We start from the raw sequence: 15497 nt of genomic DNA on the forward strand, positions 1-15497 counted from the left end.
GCAATTATGATGGCTGTGACCAGGGCTCATTTTAACAAAGTAAACACTTGTGTTTCCACTTCAGTTGCTATACCTAAGTAGAGAAACATGCCTGAGACCATTTCAACAAAATACCGTAGTCATGATAAAGATTTTTGTATCAAAGGATTTTTTTTCATGTTACCAACTAGCATGTTACTCAGTGGAATATAAAAAGAGAAGCTAGATAGATTGAAGTATTAAAGGGGAGCTTCATCTGTAAGCTGGAGTGGGGGAGCTGGGGATGACACACATTTCCCTGTGTTATCTCCCTTTTCCCCTGCTCTCATATACCTAAGCTGTTAGTTCATACAAAAGCTTCACTTACATTAGCAGTACCCAGAGTTTCCAGATGCTTTCTACCAGTGGCTGGGGAATATTGTGTATTATGCTACTGTCCTTCAAAATAATTCTTTATTATGGGACCAAACAATGATACTTCAACTTAACCACACTGTCCTTCAGGACTCCCCCTGTTCCTTTGGAAAAACTGAGACAAAGCTCTATCTCTGACTTCTTTCTATGAAGTGGGATTACTTCTGCATTAATCTGCAAGGGTAGTGACCATGTGATTCAATGTATTGCCTTCTCTTTATTTTACACGATATACCCAGGATGGAAAACTAGAGAGAATTGGTTTAATCTCTTTTGTCAGAGCTTCCCATAGTTATTTAATACTAGTTAAGTTAGAATATAAATCAGTGTTTAGACATGGCCCAAATTATAATATTTAACTTAAAAATGTGAATATACCACAAAGAGCTACAATGTTTTATTAATTGAAGACTATGTTAAATAAAATTTCATCTTGGTACAAAAATAAATGAATACTTTTAAATTGTACTGCTTTATTTGTAATCTCTCAAAGCAGTTATTTCTCATAACCATTAGTGGTTAATATTTTCTATTAGATATCATATCATACTTTTCTTAGTTTTTGTTCCCTACTGCATATTTGCAAAACTTAACCAACTTTACTGTTATATAGAAAAGCAAGGACATTTCTATGCAATAGGATGATAATTAGCTTTTCCTCATGAATTTCTAATGAATGATTAAATTTGAAAGCATCATCATTTTTATGTATTTCTCATTTTGAGATTGATGCTAAAATGAATATAGAGCATCTAGGAATTTTGAGGAAAACTAACTTTTGCAAATACTGTTTTGTTGACTCGGGTATGTATCTGATTTGAAGGGGGGAAGTATTCAAAATGTCTTAGATTTGATGCACTATGTTTGTGTTGCACTTCAGCAATATTTTTCTATATCGTTGGGCCTTAATCAGTTTCCCTGGGCAAGGTAGATTTGATTTTTTTTTTTTCTTTTTTTTTTTTACCTTGATCATTCCTGACAGATAGCAAACACTTTAAAAAACCCCTGAGTGATGAGGACTTCATAGCCTTAGTAGGAAAGTGTTTTCCAGCGTGTAATTGTCATCAAGTTGTGAATGGTTGATTTGTTTATCAATTAGAATATCTTTCTGGAAATTGGTGGTTAGCCTGATAAGGGTCCCTTTCTCCATTACTCCATATCAGAGTCATTAGCAATGATTTGTAATACGTCTGCCAGTTCCTTAAATAGGTAACCTTATCAGAATCTGTTGATTTGAAAATACTGATGTTCTTATGTAGTTATTGTTCTTTCCCTGCTGATTAGGATAAAGTTCCTCTTGCATGTGTATATGTAAAGCTTTAACTGGCCATAGGGACTTTCTGGTTGGAAGGAAAAGTGGAAAATGTGATACTTACTTATGCCTGTGCTCTAGAAAATCAATCTTTTTCTTTCTTGAAGTAAAGCTAAAAGAGCTTTATTTTTTTTAATTTGTTTTTAAAGATATTTTAAATGGTATTCTGTCAGAACATAAATGGAACTCTATTCTGAAACGTATTTGTGTAAATCCAAATGCCTAGAATGAACTTTGCCGTGTAAAGTACAGCTCCTTTCGAATTTCTTTGGTACTTTGATAAACACACATCTTTAAGTTGAAAAGTGCCTATAAATTTAAAATTAACATTTTCTGCTGAAAATAGTATGACATTTAGCACTTAGTGGAAGTAAAATCAAGTAATGTCCTTTTCTTAGAATAAATTTTCTCTTCTTGCTTTATATTGTTACTGTATCTAATACTGTTTCTTTTTCTTCTCATAGTAGGCTGTGCTGGAACAAAAATGCAATGAAAGAAACACTGGATGAATGAATGAAAAGCCCTGCTTTGCAATCCCTCAGCATGGCGGGACTGCAGCTCATGACCCCTGCTTCCTCCCCAATGGGTCCATTTTTTGGACTACCATGGCAACAAGAAGCAATTCATGATAACATTTACACACCAAGAAAATATCAGGTACTAGTGATAATACTAATATAGTAATGTCAAGAAAAAGTAAAATTAATTCCATTAACTTAATAGAAAAAGAACCAGAGCAGCTAGAGAACGTGCAGTGTTGCACACAGTCAGTCTAGGCATGTCTCAGCTCCACCTGTTGGGAGTCTTTAGCTTGGCCATCTTCTACATTTGTAATACCCTCTATTCTCTCTTCTCAGTTTGCTCTAATGAGCAGAACAACTTTTAACCAGAGTATTCTCTTGCTGCTCTCTACAAAATGCTGTTAGGGACAAATACAGAAAACATTACACTGTGCATATTGATTGTATGCATACAATCACGTCTCCTTCCTCCTCTGACCTTCTGTCTCCTACATGGTGAATCTTGATTTTTGGTTCACATACTGGTCAAAGCAGCTCAGTAATGTCAGAAACCCCATTGGAGTACTCTGATTTTCATTTTGTTATGCAAACCTGTTTCTGAGTCCTAGAATTTCAGTTCTCTTTGCACTGCAGAGGTGCCTGAAAGCTAGCATTTGGTCAGTCTTACTGAAAAGCTTAGATCACCTTGACATAATATACTTGCTTGTTTGGCTGAATTGATGTATACAGTTAGATTTAAAAGCTCTAGCTTCTTTATTCACATAATGTATCTAGCAACAGAAGTGTCTATTAAAAAGATATAGCTAGACAGCTACTTAAAATAGCAGCAAATTGTGATACTAAAGGATTTTAGATTTAGAAGATAGACTATATAGTGTGTATTAATATTTTTGGAAAGAACGTGACAATACATTGTTGTGAAAGAGATGTATTCTTTGGCACTGGAAAGATCTCTAGGGATACTGCTGACTTGTCTGTAGTTTATTTACCACTTGTGTTATTTTTTTTTTGTCAGCTTTTTCACTGCATTGCTGCAAGTAAGGACATTATTATTTTTTAAACCTAGGTTGAACTGCTTGAAGCAGCTTTGGATCATAATACAATAGTCTGCTTAAACACTGGCTCAGGGAAGACTTTTATTGCAGTACTACTCACTAAAGAGCTGTCCTATCAGATCAGGGGAGATTTCAACAAAAATGGAAAAAGAACTGTGTTCTTGGTCAACTCAGGTAAGAGGAAAAGTATACTAAGTTCCTGAACATGCTGCTAATATTTCCATGGAATATTCCTTAATAGAAGTTGTGTGAAAGCAAATTTGGGAGAAACTTTTGCATAAAGTCTTCCGACAGCAAAGATGCTAAAATGGATTAAAGAATGTGATGCCTTTCATCTTTTGTTTATGATCCATTCAATATAACCTGTTTATCTCTGTGACATGTTCTGTTTCCTGGTATAAAATTAAGACATTGACTCTGAAGTGCAGTTTAGTTACCAATCTGTTTCCTTGCTGTGGTTTTATATGGAGGCATTTGCCATGTACACTTAGTTCAACATTAGTCTAAGCTAAAGATCATGTTATGAAACACAGTGCTAGGTAATATGACAGGCATCTTGAAAATTAATGTATGAAAAGACCTTTATGTGATTGAGATTTTTTTTTTGTATTTTTTTTCTTAAGCAAATCAAGTTGTTCAACAAGTGTCAGCTGTCAGGACACATTCAGATCTTAAAGTGGGAGAGTATTCAAGTTTAGAGATAACTGAATCATGGACAAAAGAGAAGTGGAGTCAGGAATTCTCTAAGCATCAGGTGATGTATTAAGTGTAAACTATAAAAATAAGCAGAGTCTACAGTAAGTTAGGCATGATCAGAAGTGATAATTTTTTCCAATTATATGTTAACTTATTTTCTAAGAGAAATTCAGTATATTGATATTAGTTGTATATGAATTTTGAGGCAAAACATGTATAGGGCTTCTCAAGTTTTTAAAAAGCTGTCCTTTTAATCCTTTGTTTTCAGTCTCCCTGACTTGTGGTTCATTATGATGATGATTGCAGAAGAAATTTTGAGTGTGCATAGTGTATTTTAAATGCCATTAAAAGATGTTTAAGTATTAGGTAATAGAAATGATGATAAAATTGAATGTTCTTTGGGGATGCAGCACATTCTCTTTGGCATGCATTTTATTTCTGCCTTTTTGGGTACACTATTTCTCTCTAGTTCTCCTTTTAGACAGAAAATCAGTAGCTTTAATGGTAACATTTTCCTTGGTGGTTCTTGGACCCTTTCTGTTACAATCTTTTTTCCATGCTGACCTAAGTATCTTGCAGTAATGCAAATATTTGTTATTTCTGGGGTTTTCTGTCCAGTATTTAATAGTGGCCTATGTTCTGAGGAACTCTGACAAGTGGAAGTGTTACTATACTTGGTGGAGTTTAAAGTTATTGTAAAAATGGTGCATAATTTTATCAAGAAGCTCAACTCTTTATCTGTGATAATATACAAGAAATGAGTTTTCCTTTAAAAAGAATTGTGATAACATCCTGCTTTTCTGTTGTAGCTGCAGGTGGTTATGAGTTTATGAAGAATTAACTTTCTTGCCAGAGGCATGATGATGGGGCACATAAGGGACACTAACTTGTTGTGGACTTAATGACATTTGTTCCGTGTAGTCTGGCTGGTGTTGATATCATCTATTTGTTGTATTACTTCTTTTTTTTTTTTTTTTTTTCCCTAGGCCTGTGACATATAAAACCTTCAGACAGATTACTTTCTCAAGTAGAGAATGTTTTATTCTCTTTTGTCCTTACCTGGTCTATGTAGATGAATAGTAGCTGATATTTGCTAATACTGTCTAGCAAGACCTGCAGAAGGCTTTGCTATTTCACCCTGACCTAAGCCAGCTTGTACTTTTCTTATACTGACACCTTTTTTTTTTTTTTTTCTTCTTTTCTTTTCCTTTCAATCTAGGTTCTGGTTATGACATGTCATGTTGCTTTGACTGTTTTGAGAAATGAGTATTTATCCCTGTCAAATATTAATCTTCTGGTGTTTGATGAGTGCCATCTTGCAATCCAGGATCACCCATACCGTGAAATTATGAAGGTGAGTTTATGTTGCATGATGTTCTAATATTTGGTTGAGGAGGAGGAGTGAGGTGGGAGGGCTGGAGAAGTGGGAACTATTTAAGGCAGCTTTTGCTACGAAGGAAAAACATCAGTGGAGCCATATTTTAGCATGTTCTGGGACTGTGAAATTATTGTAATGAATTAAGACTTCAGTGATATCATAAGATAGAAAAATAGTGTGTTCACTGTATTTTGTGGTGGAGATTAAAGAAAACTTTGGCATTAACAGAAAAGAGAAGCTAAATTTATGGAATTAGAGGAATTTTGTAAATTCATTGACAAAATATATGAGTTTGGGAATGGGATGCACTAATAAGTTTTTATTATTTTAAAATACTGATTTCTACAGATGTTTGCAGGGCTCTTTGAGGGTATTCTTGGCTCCATGTGATATTTGGCTTATACAATATGAGAAACCTGTATAATAGATGTCTTTCCAAATCTCTCTTCAAGTTTAACCAAAGCATATGTCTTCTATTTTTTTTAGATGATACTTTAGTTTTTACATGGTGTGGAAGTATTATGATATGTGTGTTGTAAATGTGGCAAGGATACTCTGTGCTATGCTAACTGTTTATTTCTTTATATTTTTTCACATTGTAAATATTTACCTTTAAAGATGATTGCTGTTAAATCGTTAGTCAATTTCTACTTTAACTTCCAGTCATTAGAATAGAAAATATTCATTCAATGTTTGGTTCATTTTCCACCACCTACTATTGAAATTCTAGTTTCCATGTAAACATCTAATTTTGCAGTCTGCTAGCTTGATGGTAGATTTGCAATAGTTAAGGTATTTAATTCTGTTTTACTTCACAGATCTGTGAGGATTATCCATCATGTCCTCGAATCTTGGGATTAACAGCTTCCATTTTAAATGGGAAATGTGATCCTGCCGAGTTAGAGGAGAAGATCCAGAAGCTGGAGAAAATTTTAAAGAGCAATGCTGAAACTGCAACTGACTTGGTGGTCTTAGACAGGTATGTTGTACAGTTACGGCTGTTAAATTGATGCCTACGTTTTCATTTTGGCTAAAAGAATAAACCAGTAGAAATATTTGCTCTCTTAAATTTTAGGAAAGTTTATGTGTATGTGATGCCATTACTTCTATTCACACCAGGGAAGGAATGTTAAATTGCGTTTTGAGTAACCAGTGTTGAAGTACATCTTTCCTTAAAGTTAGGTCAAAGGCTGATTGGCCTTGGTATTCAGAGATTCTCTGTAATTGTTAAAAAAATTAAAAAATAAAAAAAAAGGCAATAAAACAACTAACCACTCCCACCCCCCAACCCAAACAAGCCAAAAAACCCAACCAACAACAAAAAAACCTACGCCAACACACACCCAACCAAAAAATTCATGTTACACAACGTATTTCTGAATCTGTAAAATGCACTGTCTTATGTTTGGAGAGTAACTGGTTCATGTTCAGTGTGTGCCATAATGTTGCTATTTAATTTAGGAAAATGTTGCAACAGCCACAGTACAAGATATTCTTAATGCCAGAAAAGTTGCATGATTTTTTTTTTCTTCCCCCTTCTGCCCCTGCCGCAAGAGTAGCCTGGGTTTAGAGGCTGATGAAAGAGAGGGAGATGTGAGGGAGCAGTAAAACCAATATTGAAGTAGCAGAGCAATAGCAGAGCGAGTGGGTCTTTTCCTGTATGTTCTTACAGAATGTAGAATCCTGTGAATGATGATTTGTTGTAGAGGAAAATTAGTGTGAAATGATTCATATGCGCCATGTTTTCTTGCACCAGCTGTACTGGTGAACTGAGTTTCAGACAAGGTCAAAGATGGTTATTTCATGTTCTGAAACAGGTGTTTTGTGGGTGTGTTTTTTAAAGGCATTTTTCTGAACTTGAGTGAACCATTGCTTTTAGGAATTTCTCACTCATAGCTCTGTCATTCAAGAAGAGTAATTACTTGTGTAAGTGTGTATATATAGACCTAAACTGACATTATGTGGATTGTATTTGGCATATCAAAAGATTACAGTTTGGAAAAATAAAAGTGAAGATGGTGGTCAAGTAAATACAATCTGCTTTGCCTTAGATTTTCCAATATTTGAAATTAATATTAGTGATATTAACCTCCTTTTTAGGGAGTGTATTAGAAGGAATGATATTTTAGAATGAAGTATTTAGGGTGGTGGAGGTGTTTTACTTTGAAATATTTAACTGTGTAACTATTCATCATTATTAATTCATGGTGGGGAAAGAAACGTGCTTGAATATACTTCATGTTGCTGTTGTTATTTGCTGTATAACCTTAACAGGCTGAAATAGCTCTGACTTTGAGAAGCTGTGTTTAACTTGATCTTTGCCCTCAATTAAGATATACTTCTCAGCCATGTGAGATTGTTGTAGACTGTGGACCATATACTGACAAAAGTGGGTTGTATGGAAGATTATTAAAGGAATTGGATGAAGCGCTTACTTTTCTAAATGACTGCAACATATCTGTACATTCAAAAGAAAGAGATTCCACCTTAATTTCTAAGCAGGTAAGGACATTAAGCTACGTGAAAAACCTGGGGAATAGAAATCTTACTGCTGTGTTTCTTTGCCATGTATGTTACATTATTGAAACTTTCTAAGCTAGCCATCCTAGACTATCTGAGCAAAAAGACTTCTGATTTTTGTACTCACTAAGAGCGCAGGTCTTTCCATAAATGAGTGGGGCATCAATGTCAACCATTGATTAGACCTTCATCTAGTCTGAGATTCAAATTTGCTTAAGGCAGTAAAATAATTCTGCACCCTGATGTTGTGGGGCCTTATTTCTGAAGTCAAGAATTTGACACCTTTGTGATCTCTCATGACCTTTGAATAATTAAGTACAGAAGAAGAAATAATACCTCAGGAAGTATTTGGAAAAACTGTACCCAGGTGTATTAAAGGATGATAAAGTAAGAATTCAGGCAAAAATTCCAACCATAGATCTACAGTTTCTACAATTTATCTTAGAGCAATATTGGACTAGTGCCACACCTAGCTGGAATGGAATTTGAGCCTCAAGCTTGCCCCTAACTTTCCATGTGTTTGCCTCTATGTTGTCATGCGAGATGGCAGAGAAGAGGCCAGAAGGCATGGTGTATTGAGTAGGGACCTGTGACACATGGGGTTCGGGCAGCTTTTTTTCCCTCTTGGGCTTTGTGGTTTGGAATTGCCTCCTGAGGTACAACTATTTAGGTATGTAAGTCTTTGATTAACAAGAAGTCAGCAGCGAGTCACATTTCTATAATAGTCCATGAGGAAGTTGGAGAACATATTTCTTTACTCAGCCCAAAGTATTCCAGTTTCCTTCAACATTCTTAGAAACCCAGCACTCTGATGCTGTCCAGAAAAAGATTATTTGGGCCAGAGGGAAGGATGATACATAAGGCAGCCTATCACAGCTGCATGGAAAAAGAAACTCCCGGTTACTTTTGTGCTAAACTCAAAATGTAATAGGATAAAATATATAAAGAATGCTGGTGGCAGTCCCCAAGATTTCCATAGTCCAGAAGAGTGGATTAACTGCTGTGCTTCTAATGCAACCCTCTGTGCTTGTTTTCTGATCCAATAGCTTTCCAAGAAGATGGAGGCACCCATATTAAGAAATCAGTTTTCAGCCTGAAGAGCCTTTTGTCTTGGCACTAGAGAGCATCCAGCCTCTATGTGCAATTATGATTAGTTTAGACAAATTTTGCCCTTAATACTTACAGCTGACAAACTTCAGGGAGGATAGTGTAAAGAGGATGATAACCTGTTTTTCACTTTTTCATAGAAGGGAAGAAGGAAGAGAAATTAAAGCAGCAACTGAAAATTGTATCATCCTGACTGTTGTTACAGTTCTGTTGTAATTCTTCTGTTGTAATGGTACATCCAAATCCTGAGTCTTTTTAATAGTATTATCAATGTACCCCATTTCTGGATTCCTAGTTTATTGTTTGAACACTTGACTCTTCAGGCGGAAAGTATGCCATCAGATAAGATGTTGATGGTACTCAACTACCTATGCTATGGTCTCTGAGTAGGGTATAGTTCTTGTTTTCCTATTTCACCCACACATACAAACCCCTAATTTTTTTCCTTTGAGAGGGTAGACTTGCTAAGATTACCCTAAGGCCACTGTACAACTTTCTGGTTAGATGCTTTTGAAACCACGGCAAGTATCAGTAACAAATAAAGTAAAAATGCCCAGTAAACTGTCTATTTTATTAGTTTTATGTTAAATATAAAGGATAATAATTTCTGCTTTATTTATCTAGCTGTCTCAAGAAGTATTCTCCTTAGCATAATTATTTTAAGGTAAATTTCAAATTACAATTCCATTAAATTCTAAAATACTCTTTTAAGGGTTTTTTTTTTTTTGAGATTCGGAAACATACAAAGTTCAAAGTGTAGTTGTAGTAATTTAGGGGGGAGGGGGAAACTTGCCCCATTAGAAACACAAAAGTTCCCAAGGTCATCTAAATAACAAAAGCAGACTTCTAAATATTTTTATAATAGAACAATTGTCATAATCCTTACAAAGATTGCGCTATATGAGAAACAAGATCTCAGTCTTAAATGAATAGTTCACGAATGTACTCTTTGAACTGATATTTGAATTCATGTGTTGTAGATACTGTCAGACTGTCGAGCTGTGTTGGTTGTTCTGGGACCCTGGTGTGCAGATAAGGTAGCTGGGATGATGGTGAGAGAGCTACAGAAGTATATCAAACATGAACAAGAGGAGCTGCACAGGAAATTTTTATTGTTTACAGACACTTTCCTAAGGAAAATACATGCACTCTGTGAAGAGCACTTCTCGCCTGCCTCACTTGATCTGAAATTTGTAACCCCAAAAGTAATAAAGCTGCTTGAAATCTTGCGCAAATATAAACCATATGAACGGCAGCAGTTTGAAAGTGTTGAATGGTATAACAATAGGAATCAGGATAACTACGTATCTTGGAGTGATTCTGAAGATGATGAGGAGGATGAAGAAATTGAGGAGAAAGAGAAGCCAGAGACTAATTTCCCATCTCCCTTTACTAATATTTTATGTGGAATTATTTTTGTGGAAAGAAGATACACAGCAGTTGTTCTAAATAGGTAAAGCTTTTTATTTATTTTTTTTTTTAAATGCATTTAAAAAAAGAAAAAAGAGACTCAGCTGCAGGCACATGGATGTTAATATCATGAATATGTAGGGGATTGTCTTGTATTTTCAGAACTCTATTTTAAAGTTGGTTTAGGAGATCATACTGGATCTGTGTAAAGAATAACAACAAAAAAATTCACTCTATGTATTTATGGGGTGGATGGGAAGAGCATGTGTCTTTGCAAATTGTACTCGAGGGCTTGTTTTGGACCTGAGTTTGTAATTTGATTCCTTTAGAAGGCAAAATGTGAAATACTGTACTGTCGTGGTTTAACCCCAGCCAGCAGCTAAGCACCACACAGCCGCTCGCTTACTTCCCTCCCACCCAGTGGGATGGAGGAGAGAATCAAAAAGGAAAAAGTGAAACTTGTGGGTTGAGATAAGAACAGTTTCATAGAACAGAAAGGAAAAAAACTAATAATGATAATAGTAACAATAATAAAATGACAATACTAATAAAAGGACTGGAATATACAAAAGAAGTGATGCACAATGCAATTGCTCACCACTTGCCGACCGATGCTGTTAGTTCCCAAGCAGCGATCCCCCAAGGCCAACTCCCTCCAGTTTATATACTAGATGTGACATCCATTGGTATGGAATACCCCTTTGGCCATTTTGGGTCAGCTGTCCTGGCTGTGTCCCCTCCCAACTTCTTGTGCCCCTCCAGCCTTCTTGCTGGCTGGGCATGAGAAGCTGAAGAAGCCTTGACTTAGTCTAAACACTGCTTAGCAGCAACTGAAAACATCAGTGTGTTATCAACATTCTTCTCATACTGAATCCAAGACATAACACTACACCAGCTACTAGGAAGAAAATTAACTCTATCCCAGCTGAAACCAGGACACTGTGCTTAACTTGTAAAATACTCATATACTGATTTGTCTTAATCAGTGTTTAAATTTATATTTGCAATGGATGCTGGAAACTTCCCTAACCTACAGAGTGCAACACTCCTGGAAGTTTTACTATTACCTTACTAAATCACATTATTATATGATCCAAGTCTACAGAAAATCAAATTTGCCCTTGCACGAATATCTTTAAGATTTACCAGTACTACTTTAACAGTTGGTGTTTATAAAAAACCTATTCAGTCAAACACTAAGCACTTTCATAAAGTCTCCACCAAGAAAAATATGAACCCTGGAGTATTTGCCAAGGTATACTATGCAATACTCTAGTTCCTTATCAGTTCTTATTCCTGAATGTGATTCATGTTAGTTTTACATAACACTTAATTGTTAAATGCTGTTTGCCACAAACCATGGATGACATCTGATTTATTCACCTATCTTGATTTTGAGGATTTGGTAGGGGTTTTTTGATAGTGTACTAAATGTCCTATGCAATTTGTTTATTGCATTCTGGATACCTCTGAATCTGACCAGTCTGTTGTTACCTTTTTGCGTGAGTCAGTAGTTTGAGTGCATAATATATTCTTTGATCTGCAGACTTCCCTATGTGTTTTGTGAACTTCATCTTTTTTCTTTGCCTTCTTTGCATTTTTAGATATGTTTACATAAATAAGCAATATGAGGCAAACTAAGCCATTCAGTGAAATGAACATATTCTGTTAATAACTCCTGAAGAAATAACATTAACAGATTCTGATAAATTTTTGCTGAGCTGAAATGAGCATTTCATTATCCTAAAGGGAGTGAACAGAACTGGGAATTTTTTTTCTTCTCTGCTAAGTTATGAATGTGATTTAAATTACACTTTTTCCACTGTGCGTTCTTGTAGACCAATTTATGCATTATACTATATCCTAACTGCTGTTGAACCTGACAGAATATGACGTCTAGATCAGATAGGTAACCAAATTCTGCCGTCTTTAAGCTTTAGGCATGTTTGGTACAGGTTATTGGCAGCAAAAAAATAAAACTATATGTAACTTACTATCCACTTCTGAAAGCTACCTAGCAGATTCTCAAAATGCTCCTTCACCTCATATAACACATCTGGTCTCAAAATACCTGGATGATCAGCAGACCTGAGCTGTTGGAATTAAGACTGAAAGCTTTCAGTGAAGAACCTCACTGTAGGCTCACTTCAATTGAGTGGATTTAGTTCAAGGGTGTCTGCTGATTGTAGCTATACTTACGCTGTATATACAGGTGGAAAGACTGTCTCCTGAATAAGGAAGTCATGATTGTTTGCATTAGTATATCAAAACCAGTTGAGCTTACAGTAATCTAGTATGGATCGTTATACAGAACTAAGTTAAAGCAGAAGTATAATTTTTCTTAAAATATATTTATTATGATAGTATTTAGAGACTAGAATCCCATTTTATGAAGTCCATGATGGCTAAGGAAGGGCAAAATTCATGGCATGTGTTGTACTTTCTGGGAGAAATGGGTAGGAATTTTCTCTGAAGCAGTAATTAGAGATAATATTTTTCTTTAGAGATCTTTAGCAACAGCCACTGCACATGTAAATACTACAAATTAAAAACAAACAAAAACTTCAACTTATTCTTTATTATTACACACAACTGATGAAGTGGCACACTTACTGTTTTATTTGGTGTATACAGTTGAGTTCTGTTGTCTGTAAGCTCCCTTTCAGAAGAGACAGCATCTTCTAAAGCCCAGTTTCCTTCCATTTTCATTCCATTTCCTTTCAACTCTCTCTGAGAGGGGTCTGAAAGCAGAAGGTTTTGTATCTGTTTGAAAAACAGCACCTGTGATCTACCACTAATAATACTTTTTTAACCACAAGGTTGAAGTCTTGAATATTTCTCAAGAACTTGCTAAAGATCTGCACAGTGAAATGTTTATTCAGATGTTTTTAATTGTCCACTTCTGTAATAAGTGAGATACAGTAACAATGTTTGAGATGCTTAGTAGGTACTCAGACTGAAGCTATATGACTTGACAAATATGCCATGTGGAAAAAGAAATATAAAAAAAAAAATTATGGTTTTTGTCCAGTTATTAACCCATGCTTAGTACGTCTGTCTCAAGAGCCTAGACTGCATACAGAAACATGAATCCATTTAGCCTTGAACTAACAAATCACACTCATTTTAGTACAGGACAATTCTTCCAGTCTGTTTCCGTAAGCATAGCAAGCTATTTGCCACTTCTCTATTCTCTTGCCTATATTCCCTGTCCATTCCAGTTTTAACAGATGGTGAAGGAAGGAAAGGAAGTCTTCAAGGTGTTTTTTGTTCCCATAAATCTTGTTTAAAACAGCAGCCAGGTGAAGGGGAGAGACTTCAGTAGTTTTCCAAGGGTAGAAAGGGCAGAGAGAACTTTGCCATTTTCCATCTGGTTTGGCAGCAGCCTGCTGGGCAGGTGGTAGGCATGTAGCGGGGGACTGGCACAACACCCATCTTACGTGAGGCAGAACTGCTAGAGATGTAACTGGGAAAGGTTAGGATTACTGTTGGAGGTACACAGAGGCAGGCTGTCCTTTGGATATGAGGAGCACCTGGTAGTAGACATGACAGACGTGCTATGAGCAAAGTGGTCCTGGGATGGCTATAGTGAGATGTGCAAGGGATGTAACTTTTTGTATATGATCCCTTGATTTTTATTGGCTCTGCTGCTCAAAAACCTGTTACGGTTGAGAAATCCCAGGTTCTGTTCATGCTGAAAACAGAACAACTAAGGATGCTGCAGCATAATTACTTTGATTGCATAATGTAATTATGCTTTTAAATCCATAAATGCCTAGTTCTAGATTCAGTGCATTATTTATATAAGTAATCTTGACCTTGTCGGAAATCAAAACACTGCAGAAGCCAGCCTTTCCTGATTCTGTAACCTAAAGAAAGACATAGGGGAATAAACTGAGAGCATGGATGATCCTTAGCCCCCTGTTCAGTGTTCCTTTTAAAGAATTGGATTAAATCCTCTAATTGTAGATACATTTGGGTTAATTTCAAAAGTAGTAAACATCTCACTGGGTAGGCTGAGCATTGCTCTTCAGAAGAACAGGTCAACATTTTGTCATTAGTATACCTGAACAGAATATTTATTATTATATTAAGGAGAATAAGAATCTGTATTTTAACCTGAAAATTAACACATTATATTGAGGAAACATACTTTGTTGAGAGAGCAGTTACAGGTCTTTCTGCTAAAATCAGTCATAATTTACAGAAAATGAGATTAACTAAAGCAGTTGTGAGTAGGGTGCCTTAACAACAGGGAGCCTTAGAGTAATAGAGTGGTTTAAAAATATCTGGTTTTACCATGGTAGGTCTGAAATGCATGTGATGCATGCACACTCATGCTGTGTATGTATGCAGTCTGTCTTTTATTATCCTTACAGAAGTTTTCACTAGAATTAGTGTTTTTAGAGAAGCCTGAGGTCAGTTTATGTGTTAGCATGGCTTAATTGTCATGCTTCCATTTTTTTCTATTAATGTAGGTCTTCCAAACTAAAGATTGTCTTCCATTTTCTGGGTTGTGTGACTTCTAAAAACACATGTAATATTTTTAGGTTGATAAAAGAAGCTGGCAAGCAAGATCCAGAACTGGCTTACATCAGTAGCAATTTTATAACTGGACATGGCATTGGCAAGAACCAGCCTCGTAACAAGCAGATGGAAGTAGAATTCAGAAAACAGGAAGAGGTAACTTAAAGAAAAATAATGGAAACTAGCAGTATCTTCAGAACCTTTTGTTTTCTTCCTTTTTTTTTTTCCCTTGTGTGTGTGTGTGTGTTTGTCTTTAAAAACAAGAAAAAACCTTAACAGGCAGTGTCTGGGGCACAGTCATTGGAAGTTCAGGGAATACCTGGGGTTTAACAGATATGCATACTTACTGGAGATACAGATATTCATCACTAAAAAACCAACCAAACAAAAAAAAACCCCAACGTTTGGAGACATTGCTATGTCACATTACACAAACAGAAATTAAAACTTCATGTAAGATCATGTTTGTGTCTAGCCAGATCATCAACCATCTAATTTTTCTGCATTGGGTTAGTAGTAGTACAGTAATACTGTAAAGAAGATCAAGGTTCCTGATGTTTTCAACAGTTGAGCTGGTT

General features: G+C 35.8%; 1 protein-coding gene across 8 annotated transcripts in view; it reads left to right on the plus strand.

The window, feature by feature from the left end:
• DICER1 (dicer 1, ribonuclease III) overlaps positions 1-15497 on the plus strand; it is a 72822-nt gene that overhangs the window by 27845 nt on the left and 29480 nt on the right. For 7 of the 8 annotated variants that reach the window (XM_069783544.1, XM_069783545.1, XM_069783547.1 and 4 more), the window contains 8 exons: positions 2170-2362; positions 3293-3455; positions 3905-4035; positions 5197-5331; positions 6174-6334; positions 7689-7857; positions 9963-10435; positions 14943-15075. In XM_069783544.1, coding sequence (XP_069639645.1) covers positions 2219-2362; positions 3293-3455; positions 3905-4035; positions 5197-5331; positions 6174-6334; positions 7689-7857; positions 9963-10435; positions 14943-15075 — 1509 coding nt within the window. In that variant the 5' untranslated portion in view covers positions 2170-2218. The remainder of the gene's footprint in view (positions 1-2169; positions 2363-3292; positions 3456-3904; positions 4036-5196; positions 5332-6173; positions 6335-7688; positions 7858-9962; positions 10436-14942; positions 15076-15497) is intronic. The other variant, XM_069783548.1, reaches the window with a different exon arrangement.

Source organism: Haliaeetus albicilla, chromosome 5, assembly GCF_947461875.1.
Source record: "Haliaeetus albicilla chromosome 5, bHalAlb1.1, whole genome shotgun sequence".
Lineage (NCBI taxonomy): Eukaryota > Metazoa > Chordata > Aves > Accipitriformes > Accipitridae > Haliaeetus > Haliaeetus albicilla.